Source organism: Rousettus aegyptiacus, unplaced genomic scaffold (genome assembly GCF_014176215.1).
Source record: "Rousettus aegyptiacus isolate mRouAeg1 unplaced genomic scaffold, mRouAeg1.p scaffold_m13_p_8, whole genome shotgun sequence".
Classification (NCBI taxonomy): Eukaryota; Metazoa; Chordata; class Mammalia; order Chiroptera; family Pteropodidae; genus Rousettus; species Rousettus aegyptiacus.
In genome coordinates this window covers 26,431,258-26,451,366 of record NW_023416311.1, presented here as the reverse complement: position 1 = coordinate 26,451,366, position 20,109 = coordinate 26,431,258, and the positions used below count along the sequence as shown (strand labels likewise).

At 43.2% G+C, this 20,109-nt stretch overlaps 2 protein-coding genes, 1 non-coding gene and 1 pseudogene across 4 annotated transcripts; 2 read left to right on the top strand and 2 right to left on the bottom strand.

Moving 5' to 3' along the window:
* Nucleotides 1–168: 168 nt before the first annotated feature.
* RFC2 (replication factor C subunit 2) lies at nt 169–18,563 on the bottom strand. Of its 2 annotated transcripts, XM_016130424.2 has the most exons (11): nt 18,417–18,563; nt 16,128–16,197; nt 14,257–14,298; nt 13,825–13,931; nt 11,039–11,140; nt 9,926–10,026; nt 5,245–5,402; nt 4,929–4,994; nt 3,528–3,608; nt 2,168–2,281; nt 169–549 (listed from the first exon to the last, which is right to left on the bottom strand). In XM_016130424.2, the coding sequence occupies exons 1-11, from the start codon at nt 18,521–18,523 to the stop codon at nt 439–441; spliced, it is 1,059 nt and encodes a 352-aa protein (XP_015985910.1). In that variant the 5' UTR covers nt 18,524–18,563; the 3' UTR covers nt 169–438. The 2 variants fall into 2 exon arrangements, with proteins under 2 accessions (XP_015985910.1, XP_015985911.1); XM_016130425.2 differs by lacking the exon at nt 3,528–3,608.
* Nucleotides 1,013–1,131, bottom strand: LOC118607308 (annotated as a pseudogene).
* LOC107502832 (non-histone chromosomal protein HMG-17-like) lies at nt 5,627–6,978 on the top strand. The gene has a single exon (XM_036225359.1). The coding sequence runs from the start codon at nt 6,550–6,552 to the stop codon at nt 6,976–6,978; it is 429 nt and encodes a 142-aa protein (XP_036081252.1). The 5' UTR covers nt 5,627–6,549.
* On the top strand, nt 11,937–12,039 carry LOC118607179. The gene has a single exon (XR_004952720.1). It is a non-coding gene; the product is annotated as a U6 spliceosomal RNA (small nuclear RNA).
* Nucleotides 18,564–20,109: the final 1,546 nt, after the last annotated feature.

The following is a 20,109-nucleotide window of genomic DNA, read 5'->3' as shown; positions in this document are numbered from 1 at the left end:
TCTGAGAAGCCTTTCTAAATAGTCAGTGAATTACAACAAACCCCATAGAACTGTCCTCCAGAATTCTAGAAAAACTGAGGTTACCTTGTCCAGTCTAAATAATCTTTTCTACTTGTAGGATGTGAGGGGCATGCAGAGATAGGAAGCTGGCTTTCTTACGGCCTTGCATTATAGTCAACAAAATTGCTTTATTAGCTAAAATGCCAACACACGCCCAGACTCGGTGCTCTGTCCTGGAGGTTCTCTTGGGCCTTTCCCCTGTTACATCCCTGAGTCTGGGGCCGAATGCAGATGCTTGTGGAGACGTGCGGAAGCACCGGGAAGGCCACGGTGTGTTAGAGAAAGGCGCGTTCCGATGACAGCATTTTTTTTCCGAGCAGAAGGCTGAGACTCTTGTCTCTCAGGGACTCTTAAAACCCAATCACAGAGTTCTCCACTCTAACTGGCCACTGGGGACACTGTCTTCTGACACAGCCTGGCCAGAAGCCCTGCCATCTGCAGAAGGGAGTTCACACCTTCTGCTATTTTCATGTGAGTATAGCCAATTTCCTGAAAAACAAATCAAATTTAAATCTGGTTAATAAGTGAGGGAAAAGGTTTTTGTTTCTTTTTTAAATCTAAACTAATGGTTTACTCAAAATTGATGCAATGAACTCAAACTCTAACTAGAAAATATCTCGGATTTTGTTTAAATTCAAAATATTTCCTAAAAGAAAGCTATTTCTTTGAAAGATACCATTAAAAAATATATATACGTATATATATATATAAAGTCAGGCTTGGAGAAAATGTTAAAATATTTATAAAGCACATATCTGATAAAGGACTTACATCTAGAATATATAAAGGACTCTCAAAACTCAGTAATAAAAAAAAAACAATTAAAAACTGGCTAGATTTGTTTTTTGCTGTTGTTGTTGTTTTATATTTTTTAGGCAAGGCAACCCTTGGTTGATGTCACAGATTGCCAGGACCTTGTCAGCTTATTTTAATCCCTTATTTTTATTTTTTATGCCTACAGCACCTGGTCTTCCTAGGTGGTCTCCCATCCAAGTACTAACCAAGCCTGATCTTGCTTAGCTTCCAAGATCAGACAGGATTGGGCTTGTTCAGGGTGGCATGGCTGTAGACAAAACTGGGTAGATTTGAACAGAAGTTACATCAAAGGAGATTCTGGATGGCAAAAAAGCACATGAAAAAGTGCTCAACATCATTAGTTACTGGGAAATGCAAACTAAAGCCATGAGATATTACTACACATCTATTAGAATGGCTTTTAAAAACCAACTGAGCATTCAAGAGCTGGCAGGGATGTGCATCAGCTGACATGCTCACACACTACTGGTAGGATGCAAAATGCTACAGCTTGGTTTCTTATAAAGTTAAACTTAAACTTAAACTTACTATTCAACCAAGCAATATCACCTCCTGGGAATTTACCCAAGAGAAATGAAACTTAGGTTCACATTCGCACTAATTCATGTACATAAATGTTTATACTGGCTTTATTCATAGTCACCAAAACCCAAAAGATCTGCAACTGATGAACACACAAACTCCTACGTCCATTCAATGGAACACAATTCAGCAATAAAAAAGAATGGCCCATTGACTCAATGATACGAACAAATCTGAAATGCATTAAGCTAAGTGAGAAAAGCAAGACTCAAAAGGCTACATTTTTGCTTGATTCCATTTGTATGACATTCTGGAAAATTCTGTCTCCTAAACAGAAAGTAGATCAGTGGTTTCCAATTGACTATAGAGGGGCACATAAATTTGTGGGAGGCGGGCAGATGAGAGACTCATATTTACATGACTGAATGCCTTTGTCAACAGAATGCACCTAAGAGGCTGAATTTTACTCTTATGTAAATTTACCTCAATTAATCTGACCTTAAAGATGAGTAAACAAATAAATCTTTAATAAAAAGAGTCATCCTAAGGAACAGTAGGTCACTTACTATTTAAATAAACTCCCAGCAGAACTAGTTTAAACAAACTCCCAGGCTCCGAAACAAGTAACTGCCCCACCTCCATCTCCCAACTCCATTGTAGTCGGGGACACTTAGTGAGCACCTTCCTGGTGCCAGGCCTGAGTAAAATAAAGAAAACCACAGCATGGCCACAGTCTTCAGAAGAAAGGCATTGCTGTATTCTCACCGACCTTAATAAACTCCAGTTTCAAGTATTCTGCCATTTGGAAGGTTTTACACACTCGAAAAATGTTGCCAATGATGTCTTCTGGTGAATACCCGAGATGCCACAGGTGAGCGAGAATCTAGACAAGAGAAGATACACTGAGGCAACTGAATTTTGTGAACAGCAAGGACGCTTGGGGAAAGTGAGGTCAAAGCCACACCAATCTCAGGCCTGCCACACTGCCGGGAGCGGGCAGACCATCCTAGAAAACCCAAGTGATTCTGAGAATCAGCCAAATACCATGGAGCTTCTGGTGGGCCTCATCCTTTAGGTTGTGTTGGGTAATTTAATCGATTTTCCCAGTAGGCAGAGAGAAAATATTGCAAATGTTTTCAAATGCACTGCAAGGTCTACGACTGTACCCATGTAACGTTTTTAGCCAAGGCTCTTAAACACTTTATCAATCATCCCAGTACACCCCAGAGAGGAGGCAGCAGAACCCTGTATCTGCTATGCTTCCTCTAGCTGCCAGAGTCCTAATGACCCCTGCAGCCCTGAACATATCCTGACCAGGGCAGAGATCACAGCATCTGTCCTCCTGCCTTTGCAACCCCCGCTCCACCCCATCTGGACTGCAGGATCTACAGTTAGTTGTTTCTGCCTTTGCTTTGGCATTTTTGGGCAGATTCAGGTGGTAGGGAAACTCTGTGTGCATAAATCTGAAGGCTTCCTTCAGGCTCACTCAGTGACCCAGTCCGTGTACCTGGGCCTCTGCCTCAGTCTCCCTGCCTTGTGCTCTAGTTTCACATTAGGTCTAGCCTTAAACTCAAGTCTCCTCTGGACTAATTTGGTGGGAAATAGGGGGAGAGAAACCTGCTGTGATCAGACCAATGGCCTTAAATCATACCACTGCCACCTATGTGACTTGAGGGTCACCTAAACCTCGATGATATCCCCACTGGAACCTCCTCACAGGACCAAGGTCTAGAATCAGGCCAGAAACACCCTGGTCCCCATTTTCCTGGCTGGCCGGGGACTACTGGGTTCCAAAATGCCCACTCCTATGTTCTTGGGAAGATGGAAGTCTCCCCTCAATAAAGAGAAAGATGGCTTCACTGCAAAGTAAGGAGTTGGGCTGATCTTTTCTTAGGTGGACAATTTCCTCTTGTGGAGAATATAATTAGAGTAGAAAGCCATGGTTTTGAATTCCAGTAGAGAAAGGAATTTAGCCTCTCTTAGTCGTAGTTTTTTCATGTGTAGAATGTACCCACTCCTAGCATCATTTTAAGAATTAAGGGGAGTGATGCATTTAAGTCCCTAGCACAGGAAGTTCCCTTAGCCTTGCTTAAGTGGAAGGTCCCTTGGATAGGGGGAAGGAGGCAGACCTTGTAGGCTTCATCAATATCGGAGTTCACACAGTGCTGGATCATCTCCTTCACCAGCAGGGGGTGGGGCTCATCGCAGACCTGACCAAACCGAGAGAAAGAGGCGAGTCAGGGGCTGCGGAGACTGTCTGAGGGGGAGCCCTGCCATACCATGTTACAGATTTCTCCAACACAAGATGACTTAACAAAGGGCCAGTGAAGAATGTCCACTTGGGGCAGCTTTAAAGCCATTAGTCACATCTTAGATCACTTGGATGACCACTTAAAACCCACTTAAGACTTGGGAGGTCTTTTGGGCCGGTCTCCCACCAGAATTGGAATTGGCTTTCCCTGACAGGGACCTCCGGCCTCAGCATGACCTGAAGAGCTGACTGCTGTGGGGTGGTACAGCATAAGCTGAGCCCAAATGCTGCCTCCTGCAACTCCCTCCACTGGCCCTAGATTTGAGAGTCTAGTGCAGGATCAACATTTAAATCTATGAGTCTTTTGATATCTCAAGATAGTTCCTTAGCCCACCTTTGGCTTTCTTTTCCCAGTTCAATTAACTTCCTTCAGAAGTCCTTGTTTCCGGAGTCCTCAAGCCTGTGCTCCAAGATGACACAAGACCTTAACTGTCACTACAGGTGACTACTAATCCTTTCAGTGTCCTTGAAAAGACACCACTGCCAAGGTCTAAGCAAGGTTTTTAGCACAGCTTTCTTTACCACAAACTTGGTGAGAAAGAGCTACAGACTGAACGCAAGGACAGCTCTACCCAATTTTTACCCTCAAAGGGAGAAATCAGACACTGAGTTTTTAGGATGATGTAGCCAATTTTCAAAAGTATTCCCCAAACAAAAATCTTTTGCCAATGCAAGACAGTGAGAATCTTTTTCCTCAGCTTGGCTTTGAAGAGCTTTGCTACCCTACTTCAGGTACAGGAAGTGGTGAGAAGAGGCATGTGCTTGCGGGAAGGTCTCTGGTGGGAGCCAGAGCCTGCTGAGGGGAAAGTGCTGTGCTCGATCCTGGCTTTAAGCAGCTGGATGATCGTGGGCAGGCCGCCAGAGCCTGCTTCCTTGGCCACAAAATGCTGATGAGAACATCTGCACGCAGGGGTGCTGTGGGGATCAGAAGACGCAGGGAAAGCACCCAGCACAGGACCTGAGCAGCAGTGGCAACACTTCCGTTTATCACACACTGGTGGCATCCCGAAGTCCCTCCCAACCCTCCAGTCTGGGACATAAAAGTAGACAAATGGGAGCAGGGCAAGCTCCCTGACCCCCGCCCACTGAGGGTGAGCTCCAGCACGGCGGCAACAGCCTACGTGTCCCGCTCCTCTCGGCACCGTCCCACCTCCCCTCTGCTGCCCCCCACGAATAAACACTGCTTTTGCAGGTTATGATACTAAACCAGCTATTGTACCTTGAACACATTCTCACTGTTAATAAAGCCGAATCCCGAGAAAGTAGACTGCAAGTTGTTCAATGCCTGTCAAGGAACAAAAGCATAAGCACATACGGGGCGATTTTCAGTCTCAGCCCTTCCCCATCTCTTAGGTAAGCACCGCACCTGGAAGGCCCGCTCTCAATCAGCCCAAGGCCCCAACAGTGTGCTGGGTCAATGTTCTCCACTCTGGCTATGCTGAGCTCTGTGCAGCAGTCACTTCCCTTTTCCCCCTAAAATAAGGGGCTGAGCAAGCCCAGGAGTTCCATGCCTTAAGGGCAGCAACCGCACGCACCTGCCTCATGTCTCCCTGGGCAGTGAAGATAATGGCTTCCAGACCATCGTCGGTGTACTGCACCTTCTCCTTCTCGATCACATTCAGTAACCTTGCAAGGATCTGCGCGTCGGTCAGCTTTGTGTAGCGGAGGACTGCGCATCGGGACTGAATGGGCTCTGAACAAGACAGGAAGAAAGTGAGGCTCCCCAGCCAATGACAGCGTCAACCTGCTGGTTCTTCAGTTACTTAGAGCAGCTGCACAACCTGCATGGCCCAGCTGTGCCGGCGCACTCTCTCTACCCAGCAGGTGCTCACGAGTGCCTGAGTAACCGGGGCTAAACGTCAAAATATCAACCAATGAGCAACGAGAGGCCTCAGCCAGAAGTGCCCGGGATGACCTTGGCTGGCCACAGCTTCCAGAAAGGTAAAGATCCTCCAGGATAGAGACATTCATGTGCCACTGCCAGCAGGTGAGCTAGTGCTGGCCCACGTGGACTCCAATCGCTGTGTGTACTGGACATCACGGCCCTTCTGGGGAAGTCTGTGGTAAGTACGAGACATCTGTGTTGTTTCTTTAAAGCCCAACAGGAAATTCTGACCACAGCCAAGACTGAGAACCACTAGACAAATGCAGAATTCTGGAAGCTGTCCTTAACCTTTGGTGTAGACTATGACGATAGCTTCTCCATGACCTCTGAGCCCCAATTTGGTCTAATTCATCCTCTGTTCTGGGGCTACACTGGCCTTCCCCAAAATGTTTTGATCTGTCACCTCTTCCTGCCACACCAAACTTTTCAACAGCCCCCTAATGTTACAGTATAGTCCACCTCTGACCCTTCCATGTAAAATCTTCTGTAAACCTCATCTTTCTACTCTCCTAACCCCGCGTGTGGTACCCTGCCTCTCCTGAAGGGCTCCTCCTACCTAGGATGTCCTTTCCTCAATTTCTTTCCACTTAAATCACAACCGTCACTGAAAGCTCATCTCAAACCATCTCCCCAGACTGCAGAGATCCCCACCCCCTGCTTTGTTCACACACACTTTCAAAGAACATATTCCTGTTAGCTTACTTGTATTAAAGAAACCCGTTACCTCCCCAGGTTTGGGGATGCAGAGGATGAATATTATGAGGTCCTGGCTCCTCAGAGCTTAACTTTATCAGGACAGAAGGAGGCACAAACAGGAAAGTTATGACACAATGAGACAGAGCCATGACAGAGGTTTCCAGGAATAACTCTGGGATCACAGGCCAGAGAGCAATCAACTCAGCCTGGTGGAAGGGAGCTTCTTGGTAGAGGTGAGTTCTGAGCTGGGTCTTTAGGGATGAGGTTCCCAGGCTGGAAAGGCAAGAAAAAACAGCATATTGAGAAACAAGAGGGCTGGCAGCAGCGTGAAGAGGCAAGAATGACCCCAGGATCGACCAAGCCCACACACTGCTGCATCCATGTCCAGTGCCTACATCCTGCTGCCGTTACCATCGTGTCCGAGAGAAAGGCTGAAGGGGATGGTAAAGGAGATAAAGCCAAGGTGAAGAATGAACCACAAAGGAGATCCACAAGTTTATCTGCGAAATCTGCTCCTCCAAAGCTAAAGCCCAGGCCTAAAAAGGCCCCTGCAAAGCAGGGAGAGAAGGTACCCACGCGGAAAAAGGGGAAAGCTGATGCTGGCAAGGATGGCAATAACCCTGCAGAAAATGGAGATGCCCAAACAGACTTGGCACCGGAAGCTGAAGGTGCTGGAGATGCCAAATGAAGTGTGTGCATTTTGGATAACTGTACTTCTGCTGACTATATAGTTTGAAATATTATCAAGCTTTATAAAAATGGAAACTTTGTTTTACTTTTTAAAAGCTATGCTGTAACACTTGGGGTAATGACATATATTAGTTAACAAAATGTCTCCAGAGCTGGATTGATCCGGGGGAAAAACACCTTTCTCTTCTAGTTTTGAGACTTCCTCTTGGTTCCTGAGAGGAAGGATCCCTTGATGTTGACACACATTAGCCACTTTGACATGAATGCTCGTGGTGTGGAAAAACTAAAACTGTGTTTTCATTTCATGTCCTTTCCTCCCTCTCCATCTTCAGCATAGACTTGACTTTCAAACCTGTTGGGACCTGACCTAAAAATACTGGTTACCAGTATGTCAGGCAACCCAGACTTTCTAGTGTCACCACTGAGATGGCATTCCTCAATAGGGCAGCAGTTCCTTTTTTAGATTGTGGATCTAGATGGATAATTCTGCCATTTTTATTTCATTTCCTGAAAGTTGGGGTTGGCTTATAAAAAGTTAAACAACATGCTTAACGTGAAATGTCAGCCCTCACTCTAAACGTCCCTTGTTCAGAGCATCAGATGAAGACTTCACTGGGTTTTATAGTGGCTTTCTGATTTTGGCAGTCCATTAAAGAAGGGAGTTTGAAAGCTGTTGTATACTGTTAACAACTGTCCATGTCCTGTTTGAAATATCATGACTGTGTATGAAAAGCACCTTCAATAAAGCCAGATACAGTTTGGTTTAGGAGGGGTAAAAAAAAAAAAAAGAAAAAGGTAGGAGTGCTGAAAAGGCCCAGGGCATTCGGGGAACGGCGAGAGATGCTGAGGCTACAGTGCATGGAGTAAAAGATGAGACTGTGGTCAATGGGATCCTGTGTGCTAGCCCGGGGGTGGTGGGGAGGCATGGCTATGCAGGCAATGGGAGCCCACTAGAGGGTTAAGCCAGGTAGTAGGAGGGTCAGACTTGTGCTGAGATGACCCTGGCAGCCAGCTGGTGACTTGGGTCCAAGAGAAGTTGGAGGAAGCCTGAACTATTAAAGGGGAGAAACGGCGAAGCAAAGAGTGGCAAGGGTTCAAAACACTGGAGAGGTGAGATGACCTTGGATTCGATTTTGTTGAGGGGCTGGCTGTGGTGGCGAGCAGACAAAAGATTTGGAATGACTTCGGGCTTGCTGATTCGGGAGTCCCCTTCCTGTCCGTGCACGAGCTCCTGGAGTGCAGGGCAGAGCCTCACACAGAGCTGCAGCCTCTGCTGTGCCTTATGCAGAACAGAGGCTTTGTACATAGAACACGCTAAGTATCTGTCAAGTAGATGAGACTTTTCAAATAGCAGCTTCCCTAAGAGGTAGTCCATCTAAACTTATCCGAAATCAGGAAGCCTCACAATGTTTTGTTTATATATTTCGTTTATCAGCACAGACAGAAGATCAATTAGAAACTAGAGTCCATATCTAAGAGCAATTAACTTCCCACCTACACTAGAAGTTTCCTTTAGCTGATTTTTATCTTTTGAGAAGTACTTAAAGTTGAGTTCACAAAATTTAAATACATGTCAGATTAAGGCAGCCATAGCCTTCCTCAAAGAACACATGCCTCTCTTTTAACTGTATGATTCCAGGAACTGAAGTGAGGTTCAATTGCTAAGTTTCAAAGTCAGCTCTGCAGCAATTTGATCACGAATCATTTCTTCCAACATCAAATAAATTTTAGAGGTTTCATTTTTGTTTGCTGTATCTCTTTAGAAATTGAAAATAATCTGAATGCTGCTATATATCAGAAAAATTAATTCACGAAAAGGGAGGACCAGAGCTTCCTCCACCAAGAAGTGCAGTTTCAAATCACTAAAATAACTCCTTGATGTACAGCCTTATGCAAAATGCATTGGAGGAGGGTCTATAACGTCACTCAAGCCCTTGCAGATTTGTTTTACCACAGAGTAAGGAGACAACCTGCATACACAACCAACAATCAAGAACTTTAGGCAGTTTCCTCCACCACATCATTGGTGTCTTGAAGGCAGAAAATGTTTCTCATTAAATTCTGTATGTTCTACACCAGCAGTGCCTCACACCTATTGAGAACAGAGTAAATGCTTGTTGAATAAATGGCTGAATAAATTAATGAACAAACAATGTCTACTGGGGGAAGTTAAAGCACATGAGGGATTCCTGGTAACACAGAGAGCCCACCAACTCTGCAGGAGTATCGTAGTTGGTAACATGCTTGTCTGCAGCAGTGCACAATGGCCCAGGTGGAGAAGGGGAAGCTGGATATCTGAGCACACACAGGCTGGGGTTTAGCAGGACAGACACGAGGCAAGGACAGTGGAACAAGAGAGCTGCGAAAGAGAAAGTTGGACTGTGTCCACAGTCTGTATCAGAAAGGGAAGGATGTGAAACCAGCAGGAAGTTGAGACACTGAGACAGGAGGGCTCAAAGCAGTTAGAAAACAGATAGTTTGCTAGGAGGGAAGGAGGGAGAGAGCTGGAAGGACATACACAAGCTCAGAGAGAGGATTAACATGTAAGGTTTCAGATGTGAGGCAACTGCTGATAATAACCAAGCCTAGTATGCAGACACAGTGCATGCCAAGTACTCAGACACACACAGCAAGTACGAGAACACGTTTGGAGAGGGGCAGTGACTATGACACTGTGTTCATGATATCAAAATGGATAGACAGATGTGGGGTTCCAATCCCAGCTCTTCCACTTGCTCTGTGTCTTTGGGCAAACTACTCAACCTCGCTGAGCTCGTTTTCTGATCTCTAATGTAGAGCTAATACTTCTGCAAAGAATTAAATGAAAAAGTTGATTATGTCATGCTCAGCCCACAATAAGCAATCAAAAAGTCCCTATTCTTCTGCTGCTAAAGAGCCAATGCAAGCACTATATGGACCCCAAGACACCCAGAGCTGACTCTCACCTATGATTTTATCTGAAGCATTACAAGCAAGAGCAAAGCGAGTTGTTTTGGAGTAGATTTCCATGGTTCTCCTCAAGGCTTGCTGGGCTCCATCAGTCATGCTGAGAAGAAAAACACAAGAGCACGGTTTGCAGTGGGGACCCAGGTCCCACCGGCCACAAATCCTTCGCTATAGAGCCTGGGAACCCTGCCCTCTTGACTGAGCATGCTTGGCCTCTCTCCAGGACCCTGTTTGGGTCTTATACAGGCAGCCTCACACAGGCATAGAGCAGAGGCCCTGCATCAGCCTGCCTGGGCTCACCTTGTAGTTCCTTCATTTGCTAGTTATAGGACCACAGGCAAATTATCTAAGCCTCAATGTCACCACCTATAAGGAGATAATGATACTGCCTACTTCACAGGGTTGTGATGACAATTATCTTTTTTTGTGTGTCCGATGACAATTAAATGAGATAATAACAGCTAAAGTGTTTAGCAGAATGCCTGGTATGATGTAAATGCTTACATATATGTGCTCAATAAATTTTAGCTGCTATTATTTCTATAAATAATGTTACAATAAAATGATTAAGATGCATTGATACTATGGAATATAATATGGCAATTATAAACTATTTTCGAATGAGATATAACGTGGAACACTGCCTTTTATGTTAAAAGGAAAAACCAGGATACAAAAATTATATGTATTATGATCTCTACTCTAAAAATGCATAGTGTAGAAAAAAGAAATAAAGCAAGATATGAACATCTTCTACATTTTCTTCTAAGAGTATGAGTTATTTTTTTTAATGTTATTTAAAACTTTTCATTTATACTGGTAATGGTTGTACTAAATGTGAATGTACTGAATTGTACACTTTAAAATGATTAAAAATGGCAAATTTTACATGTATTTCACAATTTATAAAATGTCATTTAAATTATGCACGTAAGTGATGCTGGAACAAACACATTAAATAACTGCCCAGGCCTCTTTTAAATTGCTTTTGAAGATATGATAAGCAAACATACCACAAAAATGCAAGGGTTGGAGCTTCTTCTCCTGATTTAATAAAGCCCAATAAGAGATTTAGAGATCAAGGCCAAAATGCATTTGGCAAAGTACTCTACCTGTCTGCTTCATCCAGGATGATGATCTTGTGTCGCCCTTTGGGAAGGGTGACCTTCTGCTGGGCAAACATTTTGATTTTGTTTCTCACAACATCAATGCCCCTGAAACAAGCCAGAATTTACCTGTCACCTTTTGAGACAAATTAAGTTACCTTCACGGGAACTTTTAACCATCAGTATACCACATGGACCCAATTTTCATTTTTAAGTTTCCTTTTTGAGCAATTCCAACTATTTAAAGGAACAGAAATTTCATTATTTTGATTCCTTCTTGGAAGTCTTCGGAAGAACAAAGAAAAAATTTACTTACTTTTAATATAATGAAACTTGTTTTATCTTGTAATTACCATATGGATCCATTTTATAATCTAAGATATATTTTAAGGTCTTAGTGATCTTATTCTTCCTATACATTAAAACTGTTGTTTCATCATCAGTTATTCTCAACTATGCTAAAAATGACTAAAATAATAGGAAATAAAAGGATAATGAAACCATCTAGAAGAATAATGCAATAGTGGGAGAAAAAATACTATTACTGTTATCTCATCCTTCATTTTTTTATTGTGCTTCTTGAGGTACTGCATTATCCTTTTAGAAGATATTAAAGAAGTTCAGATACATCATCCTTGTTACCTTTTTCAAGCTTTCATTGACCATAACTAAAAATTCAAAAACATTTCATTTTCCACCTATGTCAAAAAGAAAAAGCTTTCAGAAAATGTTTCATAATTATTAGACAAATCAGAAAATGACTGCAGAGACAAATAGAACTCGAGTCTAATGATGGTGAAACTGATCATATAAGCAACATCTCAGACTATGTTTCCTCAGATGCCAAAATCTACAAAATCCTACAAAATCCTACACTTGATTAAATGCTTAGACTTAATCAAGTGTACTCACTTCAGCAGCCCATATACTAAAACTGGACCACACAAAGATTAGCATGGGTCCTGTGCGAGAATGACACATAAATTCATGAAATGTTCCATATTTTTAAAATCAGTAAGTCGTGGGGATAAAATGTACAGCATTGAGAATATAGTCAATAATAGTGAATAATTTTGTATGGTATCAGATGATTACTAGACTTGTCATGGCGATCACTTCACTAGGTATATAAATGTTGAATAATTATGTACACCTGAAACTATAATAACATTATACAGTAACTATATTTTACTAAAAAATAATTTTAAAAAAAGAATTAGAGAGTGAACACTATATTTTAAGGACAAAAACTAAATATACTTTCATCTAGTCACTCACTCAACTGGAAGGACTTCATTCCAGTTTTGCTAAAAGAACATGTGACAACATTCTTTCATCTTTTATCATATTTGTCCACCAACATTTACAGGATAGTTTGTAAGTGATAAAAAGCTGAAGGCAGGTGTGTATACAGAGGTGACTGGAAGGAAAAAGATGATATAGAAATGGAAGTCATTGTATTGATCATTCAAATAGGTGTAAAACTGAAAATATTTTGCAATTATGGGCCATACTCTCTTCAACAAAATTATGAGCCACCAAAGTTTTCAAAACTAGTGAGTTTGATGATGCAAGTATGAGAAGAATAAGAGGTAATAAGCTAGAACCGAATAATATTTGACATCTGGAAGCAACATTGACAAAATGTTTTGATTACAGGCTCATTCATGATAGTTGTAGTCCATGGACATTGCCTCTTTCAAGTATATACAGCTCTTCAAAACTAGATCTTCAAAACTAGGACAATTCAAGAGGTGAGAACCACATCCTCTAGGAATAACCAAAGGTAGACTTTGCAGACATTTTGTTTAACAGGTTCTCATTTCATAATCCTCTACTATTTCATGTTTAAAAACTGAACCAGCACCTCATATTCATTAGGACAGCTACAACCACAAACCAGAAAATAGCAAGTGTCATCAAGGATATGGAGAAATTGGAACCCTTGAGCAATGTTGATGGGAATGTAAAATGGTGTGGCCGCTATGAAGAACAGTATGGAGGTTTCCAAAAAAGTAAACACAGGATTACCAAATAATCCACCAATTCTATTTCTAAGTATATATTCAAAAGAAATGAAAGGTCTCAAAAAGATATTTGTACACCCATGTTCATAGTAGCATTATTCACAATTCACAATATCTAAAAAATGAAATCAACCCAGGTATCCACTGTTGGATGAATGGACAAGCAAAAGGTGGTGGTATATACACACTGTGAAATATTACTCAGCCTTAAAAAGGAAAGACATTTTGACAGATGCAACAAAATAGATGAATCCTGAGGATATTATGCTAGGTAAAATAAGCCAGTCGCAGAAAGATAAATACTGTATGAAACCATTTATATGAGTCATCTACAACAGTCAAGTTCATAGAAACAAAGTTGAATGGTGGCTGCCAGGGGCTGGGGAAAAGGGGGAATGGGGTGTTGTTTAATGGATAAAGAGTTTAAGTTTTGGAAGATGAAAAAGTTCTGGAGATCCACTGCACAACTATGTGAATATACTTAACACTACTGAACTGTACACTTAAAAATGACTAAGAGGATAAATTTTATGTTATGTGTATTTTACCACAATAAAAAATAATATTTTAAATTTCCATTAAAAAAGTGAACCAACAAGTCAAGCACCTATGATGTTATCTCAACAGGCAAGGAATTCCCATCCTCTTTCACTTGAAAAGATTAGAGAACATAACGCTGGGCAGGCAAGCTCCACATACAACACAGAACGGAAAAAAGATAGTTTCTATAACAAAATACCCTTCAGTCCTAATTGCCATCCATACCTGTCATTTGAGGCATTGAGTTCCAAAACAGCATCCTTGAGAGCTTGGCCCAGAAGGGCTCGTGCCAAACACAGGATGCTTGTAGTTTTGCCAGTTCCTGGGGGACCCTGGGGATGAGATCTCCAGTAAGTGCTTCAAGCCAATAGAATGAACTTATCATAGCTCCTGATTTACTGTTCACCACTGTTTGCACTTGCCTCCACCTTGAACCCTCGACCTCAACCCACAGCACACACCAAATCAACAAAGCAACCAACCCACAGGCCTCCCAACCAACGTGGGTAAAATGTTTCCTTTTGCCAAGGGAAATGTAAGGGCTCTGGTGGTAATAGGCGTCTCTGAGGAGGAAGCTCTATGCATAAGAAAGTACTTCAGAGGGAAGTAAAAATGAGACTCTAAGATGTCCCACCAGGGCCAGGACTGAGTACTTACAGCAATGATAATATTGGGCACATTCCCTTCTCTTGCAAAAACCTGAAGGAAGAAATGTTCATTAAAACTGGTTAACCTATGAATCTGAGGCACCAAGCATCCCCAGCCACCAAGGTCTGTGTAGTAGACACGGCTACAAATTTCTCCATGTGGAGGCCCCTCAGCATATTCAAAACTCCCACGTCGGCATATTCAAAACTGAATTCATCAAACCTGAGGCCCACCCACATTTCCTCTCCCTTGGACTGTCAATGCATCAACCTGGAGGTCACTGTCACTCTTAATTGGGTTTTCTCCCTCACCCCACACAGCACCTCAATCACAAAGGCTTAGTCATTCTTTCTCTTTCATCTAAAGTCCATTTCTTTCTCTTCTGCCCCACTTCTACATTCTTGCCTGGATCACTTTTGAAAAACCATTAACTGGTCTCCTAGCCTCTAATCCTGCTCCACCCCAATCCATTTCCCATACTATAACCACAACCAAGTTTCTAAAATACACATCTAACATTTACACCTAACTGAAACCCTTGAATGACTCCTTACTGCCCTCATCATGAAGAACAAACTCTTAAGATGGCTCAGGAGGCTCTGCTCAGTCTGGATCCTGCCTACCTCACCAGCTCATTTCTCACACACCTCAGTACATGTACTCTAGAGCCTTCTCATCGCTCATGGACCAGTAGCTTGTAAGAAATGTGGAATCTGGTCTCACTCTAGAACTATAGGACCAGAATCTGCATTTAAACAAGACCCCCAGGCAATTCATATGCACACTAATGATTAGGAAGCACTACTCTGTATTCCAATCAGATGGCATTTTCCTCCCCAAGGACAAGCCAAGCTCTCTCGCTTATGGGCCTTTGCACATGCTATTCCTGTTGCCTCCTCTCTCTTCACCTCCTCCCTGCCTAGTCTGGCTCACTCCCATTCGTTAGCCTGGTATCACTTCTTCCACTTAGGAACAAAGATACTGTGAGCAGGTTAACTCCTCCCTAAACTCCTCCCATGTGCTCCCACAGCACCCCATACCGCTTCTAGCAGAGCGCTTATCACATTACCTGCTGACTTTATTGCTGCCCCATTAGACTGAAAACTTTACACGAGCAAAGATCCTGTCTATTCTGTTCACCATTATATTAATGGTTTCTAACACTGCACCATATCGAGTCCAGAGAACATACTCGAATATTTGTAAAATGAATAAATTTGTAAAATAAATAAATACCATGTTAGCTATTAAAGGTCTAAGCCTCATTGCTACAGAGACTTAACCTGTGTCACATCTCAGAGAGTTGGGACTTCTAGATTCCACCAAAAGACCTCTAGGGCTAGGAATTCAAAGCTTGCTCTACTGTGAACACTTCTGCTTGCCCCTGTTTGAAGCTGGCTGCCTTGTCACCTAGTCCCTCTAGGCAGAGGCTGGCAAACTGAGGTGGCAAGGGTGTGGGGGGAGTGGGAGTAATCGAGCCTGAAGCCTGTTTTATGAGCCCGCTAGCTAAGCATGGTTTTCACATGTTTAAAGAATTGTTTAAAAATAAAAAATATTTGACAAAGACGTGTTTGGCAAAAAGCCTGAGGTATCTATTAATCGGCCTTTACAGAAAAAATCTGCCACCCCTACTCTTGAATACAAAACAAATATGATAATCCCTCTCCAATAAGCCAGCCCTTCAAATATCTGAAGTTACTCGCTACTTCTAGTCATTTCTAAACCAAATGTCTCCCACTGTCCCAATTCTTCTGGATCTCTGGCTCACCTGCCCGCCCCCACCCCTAACACACACTATCTTGTCTGTCTTCCTCCAAATGTCTTAAGCTTATCAAAGCCACAGTAACCTACATAAGTTCTATTAAAAAAAAATCACTCACCTCTAGCCTGCTCACAGTGTCTTCATTCCCAACAATCTCATTCAACTTTACTGGTCTATATTTTTCGACCCTGTTTTTAAGAAAATGCAGAAAGACGTTGACATGGCTATTTTCATGTTACCCAAAAGAAAGCACTAAAGAGAAGTAACCCCGAGAGCTTTGTCAGATGATATACATTCAATAAAAATACACCAAATAGCTGCAGGTTTTAAATTTAAGGGGGTGATGAAGTACCATTTGAAAAGTTAAGTGCGCGAGAATTATACACCAAAGACTTCAAACCTGCCACAGCAGAAAAACACCTGTTGTTGCTGGAGAAGGGCCAGAGCAGACCATCTGGACCAATGTGCTACTGTGTGGCAACAGTCTGCCCCTCACAACAGAGGTCCAGCATATGCAGCACTGACATCATTTGATCTGACAGACATGGGTGCACCGAGTCCCCTTCTTATCCCTTATCTGCCAGTTTCTGCAGACTTGTGCCAGGTGCACAGCAGGGCTGGCTAGACAGAAACCACAGGCTTATCCTGAAACTCTATTAGGCTGTTGTGGAGTAGGCAGGTTAGTGGCCTAATCAAACCAATACTTCTCTTTTAAATGAATAGCAAGTTATGCTATGAGAGAAAATGACTTTTTTTCCAGCTGAGAAGTAAAAGTAGATTTGCAATGATATGACCATGAAGACTTCTCCTCTGCCCTTTCCAGTACTCTTCTTGATATACCCCCAGCTCATACCCTCCGCAGGTACTGGTTCTGTTCCAGAAGCAGCTGCATACAAAGAAGGCTGTTTGCCACACACTACAGGAAATAAAGAGACAGCTCTCCTCCAAGACCAGCAGATGGAGCATGCTTATTCCTATTCATTCTTCAAACTCAGCTCCTTCCAGGTGCCAAGCAATGTGAAAGGAGTTAGAGATTTTAAGGGGAGGAAAGTAGAAAGTACAGAAATGAGCAAGACATTGTTCTTGCTCTAAAAGGCTTTCCTACTAGTGGGGAGATATTGCTAAGCTAGTTCTACTACAGTGCTAAACTGGTTAAAGAAACCAAAGGCTGTGGAAGCCCAGAGGATGGAGAGCATCACCACCTGGGTTTGTTAGGAGCTTAAGTTTGAGCTGGACTTTGAACAAGATGCTCTTCCTTCAGGGCCTTCATAGCTGCTCCATCTACCTGAAAGCATTCTCCACATAGTTCAGGTCTTTGCTCAAACATCACCTCATCAACGCTATCTACTACGCAAAATCTGTCACCATCAAATATACCATATATCTTATTTATTTTTTACTTTGTCTTTATCAAATGTAAGCTCCATGACAGCAGTTTGTTTTGTATACTTAGGTATCCTAAGCATATAGTGTTGTACATGAAAAATATAACACAAGCCACATATGTAATTTTTGACTTTCTAGTAGCAACATTAAAAACGGTAGAAAGAAAATAGATGGAATTAATTTTACTAATGTATTCAAAGTATTATCATTCTCAACACATAATCAATGTAAAAATTACTAGTGAGTTTTTCTTAATACTAAGTCCTCGAAATCCAAGTGTATACTGTACACTTATAGCCCAACTCAGTTCGGAGTAGCCTCATTTCCAGGGTTCAATAGACTCATGTGGCTAGTGGCTGGGAGACTGCACAGCGCAGCTGTCTATATTCCATTAAGCTATACTGTGCTCCATTTAAGTATCAGCTCTCATCAAGAAGAGGGGTGGGCTGGAGGAATGGGAATATACAGACGACAGGGAAGAAACCATTACCGCGCTCCGTGGAGAGTTCTGAGGGGTTCGCATAAGGAGTGGGACCCGAGCAGAGAGCCTGCACACCTCTACCAGTGGCAGGTGACTTCCCAAGTTACCATTTCCTCCCAGATACCCAGGTACTGCTATATTTAAAACGAGGCAAAAAAAGGAGGCGGGCGCCTTCTGCACACAACCCGTAGCTTCAAAACTGCGTCCGACGCTTCCCGCCTAGTGTCTATCAGCGTCACCACTGGCCCATCACCTGGCGCAGAGTGGGTGATCACGAGGAAGCTATGATCACAGCTGGAACAGTTCTGACCGACATCCCTCTTCCAGAAGTCAGACCGTCCACTCTCGATCCTCGATGGGCTCAGCGACCCACGCCCCTCACCCTCTCTAAACAATAATCTCCTGGATGACACCCTGGAACCTCCTGCTCTGCTCAGATGACCCCCGAACAAGCTCCCGCCCCTGGGTTCTCCCGGGGCACGACCGGCCTCTCGCCCACCCACGCGTCCAGAGCACCGATCATTCATTGCCTGCCCTCACCACGGCAGCTCGTAGTGGCCAGCGCTACCGGGGGCCTTGCTGGGGACCGGACCAGAGTCCAGAGGCCCGCTCTCGCCCGCACCTCCTGGGTTGTCGGGCACCTCCATTCTCCCGCCGCCTCTTCCCGCCGCCCGAGGCCCCACCCTATGACGCCATCACGCAAGCTCCGCCCCGGAGACGCGAGGGACCCTGGGCGCTAGCAGGCGCCGTGGGCCCGCCCCCTCCCGCGCCTGCGCAAAGGGCACCGACTGGGCCGCTGGCTCGTTAGAGGCCGCTGTTGCTACGGGAGACCTGGCGTGGGTCCAGAGAGAGAGAATGAGGAGACCAGACCGCATCGCCTTCCGAGAAGGCTAGTCACTCCAGGAAGGGACGTTCGGTGGTTTTAATCTTTGTGTAACTTGTTGCGAGGCCCTCTCCGTGCTGCCCGTAGAACAGCTGCGCCACGGTGAGGCCGAGCGCCAGGGCAAGCCTGGCGGGATGAGGCTTGTGGGCATTCCACCCAAATGCAGAACTTGGCAGTGTTCGCGGAGGAGGACTGATGTCCAGCCGTGCTGGGTGGCAGAAAGCCGACATCTGGAATCTGCCGGTGCCGTGTTCCAGATTGCTCAGAATGTTCTGATGCAATACTAGCTCCTATTGGGAGGGTTCCTGCGCCCTGGACCTTGACGTTTATTGCTAGGGACTTCTCGCCATGCTGCATGATGGTAATTACGCCCATTTTGCAGAGGAGGCAGCTGTTCTTTAAGATGTGACTCAATTTCATTTCAGAGAAATAGGTACTTTAGCTTCACAAGTGCTTTAAGCATTCTTTTGGGCTGGATTTCTACCTATTAAACTAATGTTTCCTCCCATCGCCTAAATGTCATAATAATGATTAATAATAAATACAAATAAATAATAATAAATAAAAATATGAATAATAACTATCTTTTACTGTGCTGTTACTATGCACTGGATCGGAGGTGTATACTCACATCCTCATTTTATAGATGAAGAAACAGACTTGAGAATCATTAAATAATTTGTCTAATGTCATTTAGGTTGTAAGTGGTGGAGCCACGGTTCATTCTCTACAATGTTGCCAAAGTAATTATTATAAAATAGTTATTTTATTGCACTTACCATACTGCATTACAATTTAGGGATGATAACTGGCTTTAATATCTGAATTGAAAGTAAGGATTAGGACTTATTTATCTTAACACAAAACCTAGTGCACTGTAAATGTTCAATTTCAGATTCTTTAATCAACAGTGAGGATCTATGTTTCCAGAACAATTTGCTTTAACCAAAAGACTAATCAAAGCCCTATGGTTGTTTTCCTTCCATCAGCAGTTAAAATCTTTATATTGTTGAAATAAGAAATTTCCAAACCTGTAGAGAATTTTTACAAGTTTATTTGAACCTCACGGAGGAAATTACTGGGAAGCAAAATCTCAATGGAGAATTTGATAAATGCCCTGAAGAATGGCACTTTTGCAGTTTATTATATACATTAGAATAAAAAGAGGAGTTGTAAGGGGGGGGGGTTATGTGAAATCCATTGATGGTAGATTAAGGGGGCAGGGAACTCTCTGGGATCAGATAAAAATATAAAGTACTTCTTTATATCGTTGGGTACAGGATAGTTAATTCATAATCACAGCACATAGAGAGTATTTGGGCAGCAAGATAACAATGAGGGGTTCTGTGA

What these genes read in the sequence shown, in the direction of transcription:
- LOC107502832 (XM_036225359.1), top strand. Translation starts at nt 6,550, where the DNA reads ATGAGGTTCCCAGGCTGGAAAGGCAAGAAAAAACAGCATATTGAGAAA.
- RFC2 (XM_016130424.2), bottom strand. Translation starts at nt 18,523, where the DNA reads ATGGAGGTGCCCGACAACCCAGGAGGTGCGGGCGAGAGCGGGCCTCTG. An exon ending in TGCTTCAGATAAAATCATAG is followed by an intron (nt 5,403 to 9,925) that starts GTGAGAGTCAGC and finishes TGTCTTGTTCAG; the next exon opens with AGCCCATTCAGTCCCGATGC. An exon ending in ATATTGATGAAGCCTACAAG is followed by an intron (nt 2,282 to 3,527) that starts GTCTGCCTCCTT and finishes TCTCTTGTCTAG; the next exon opens with ATTCTCGCTCACCTGTGGCA.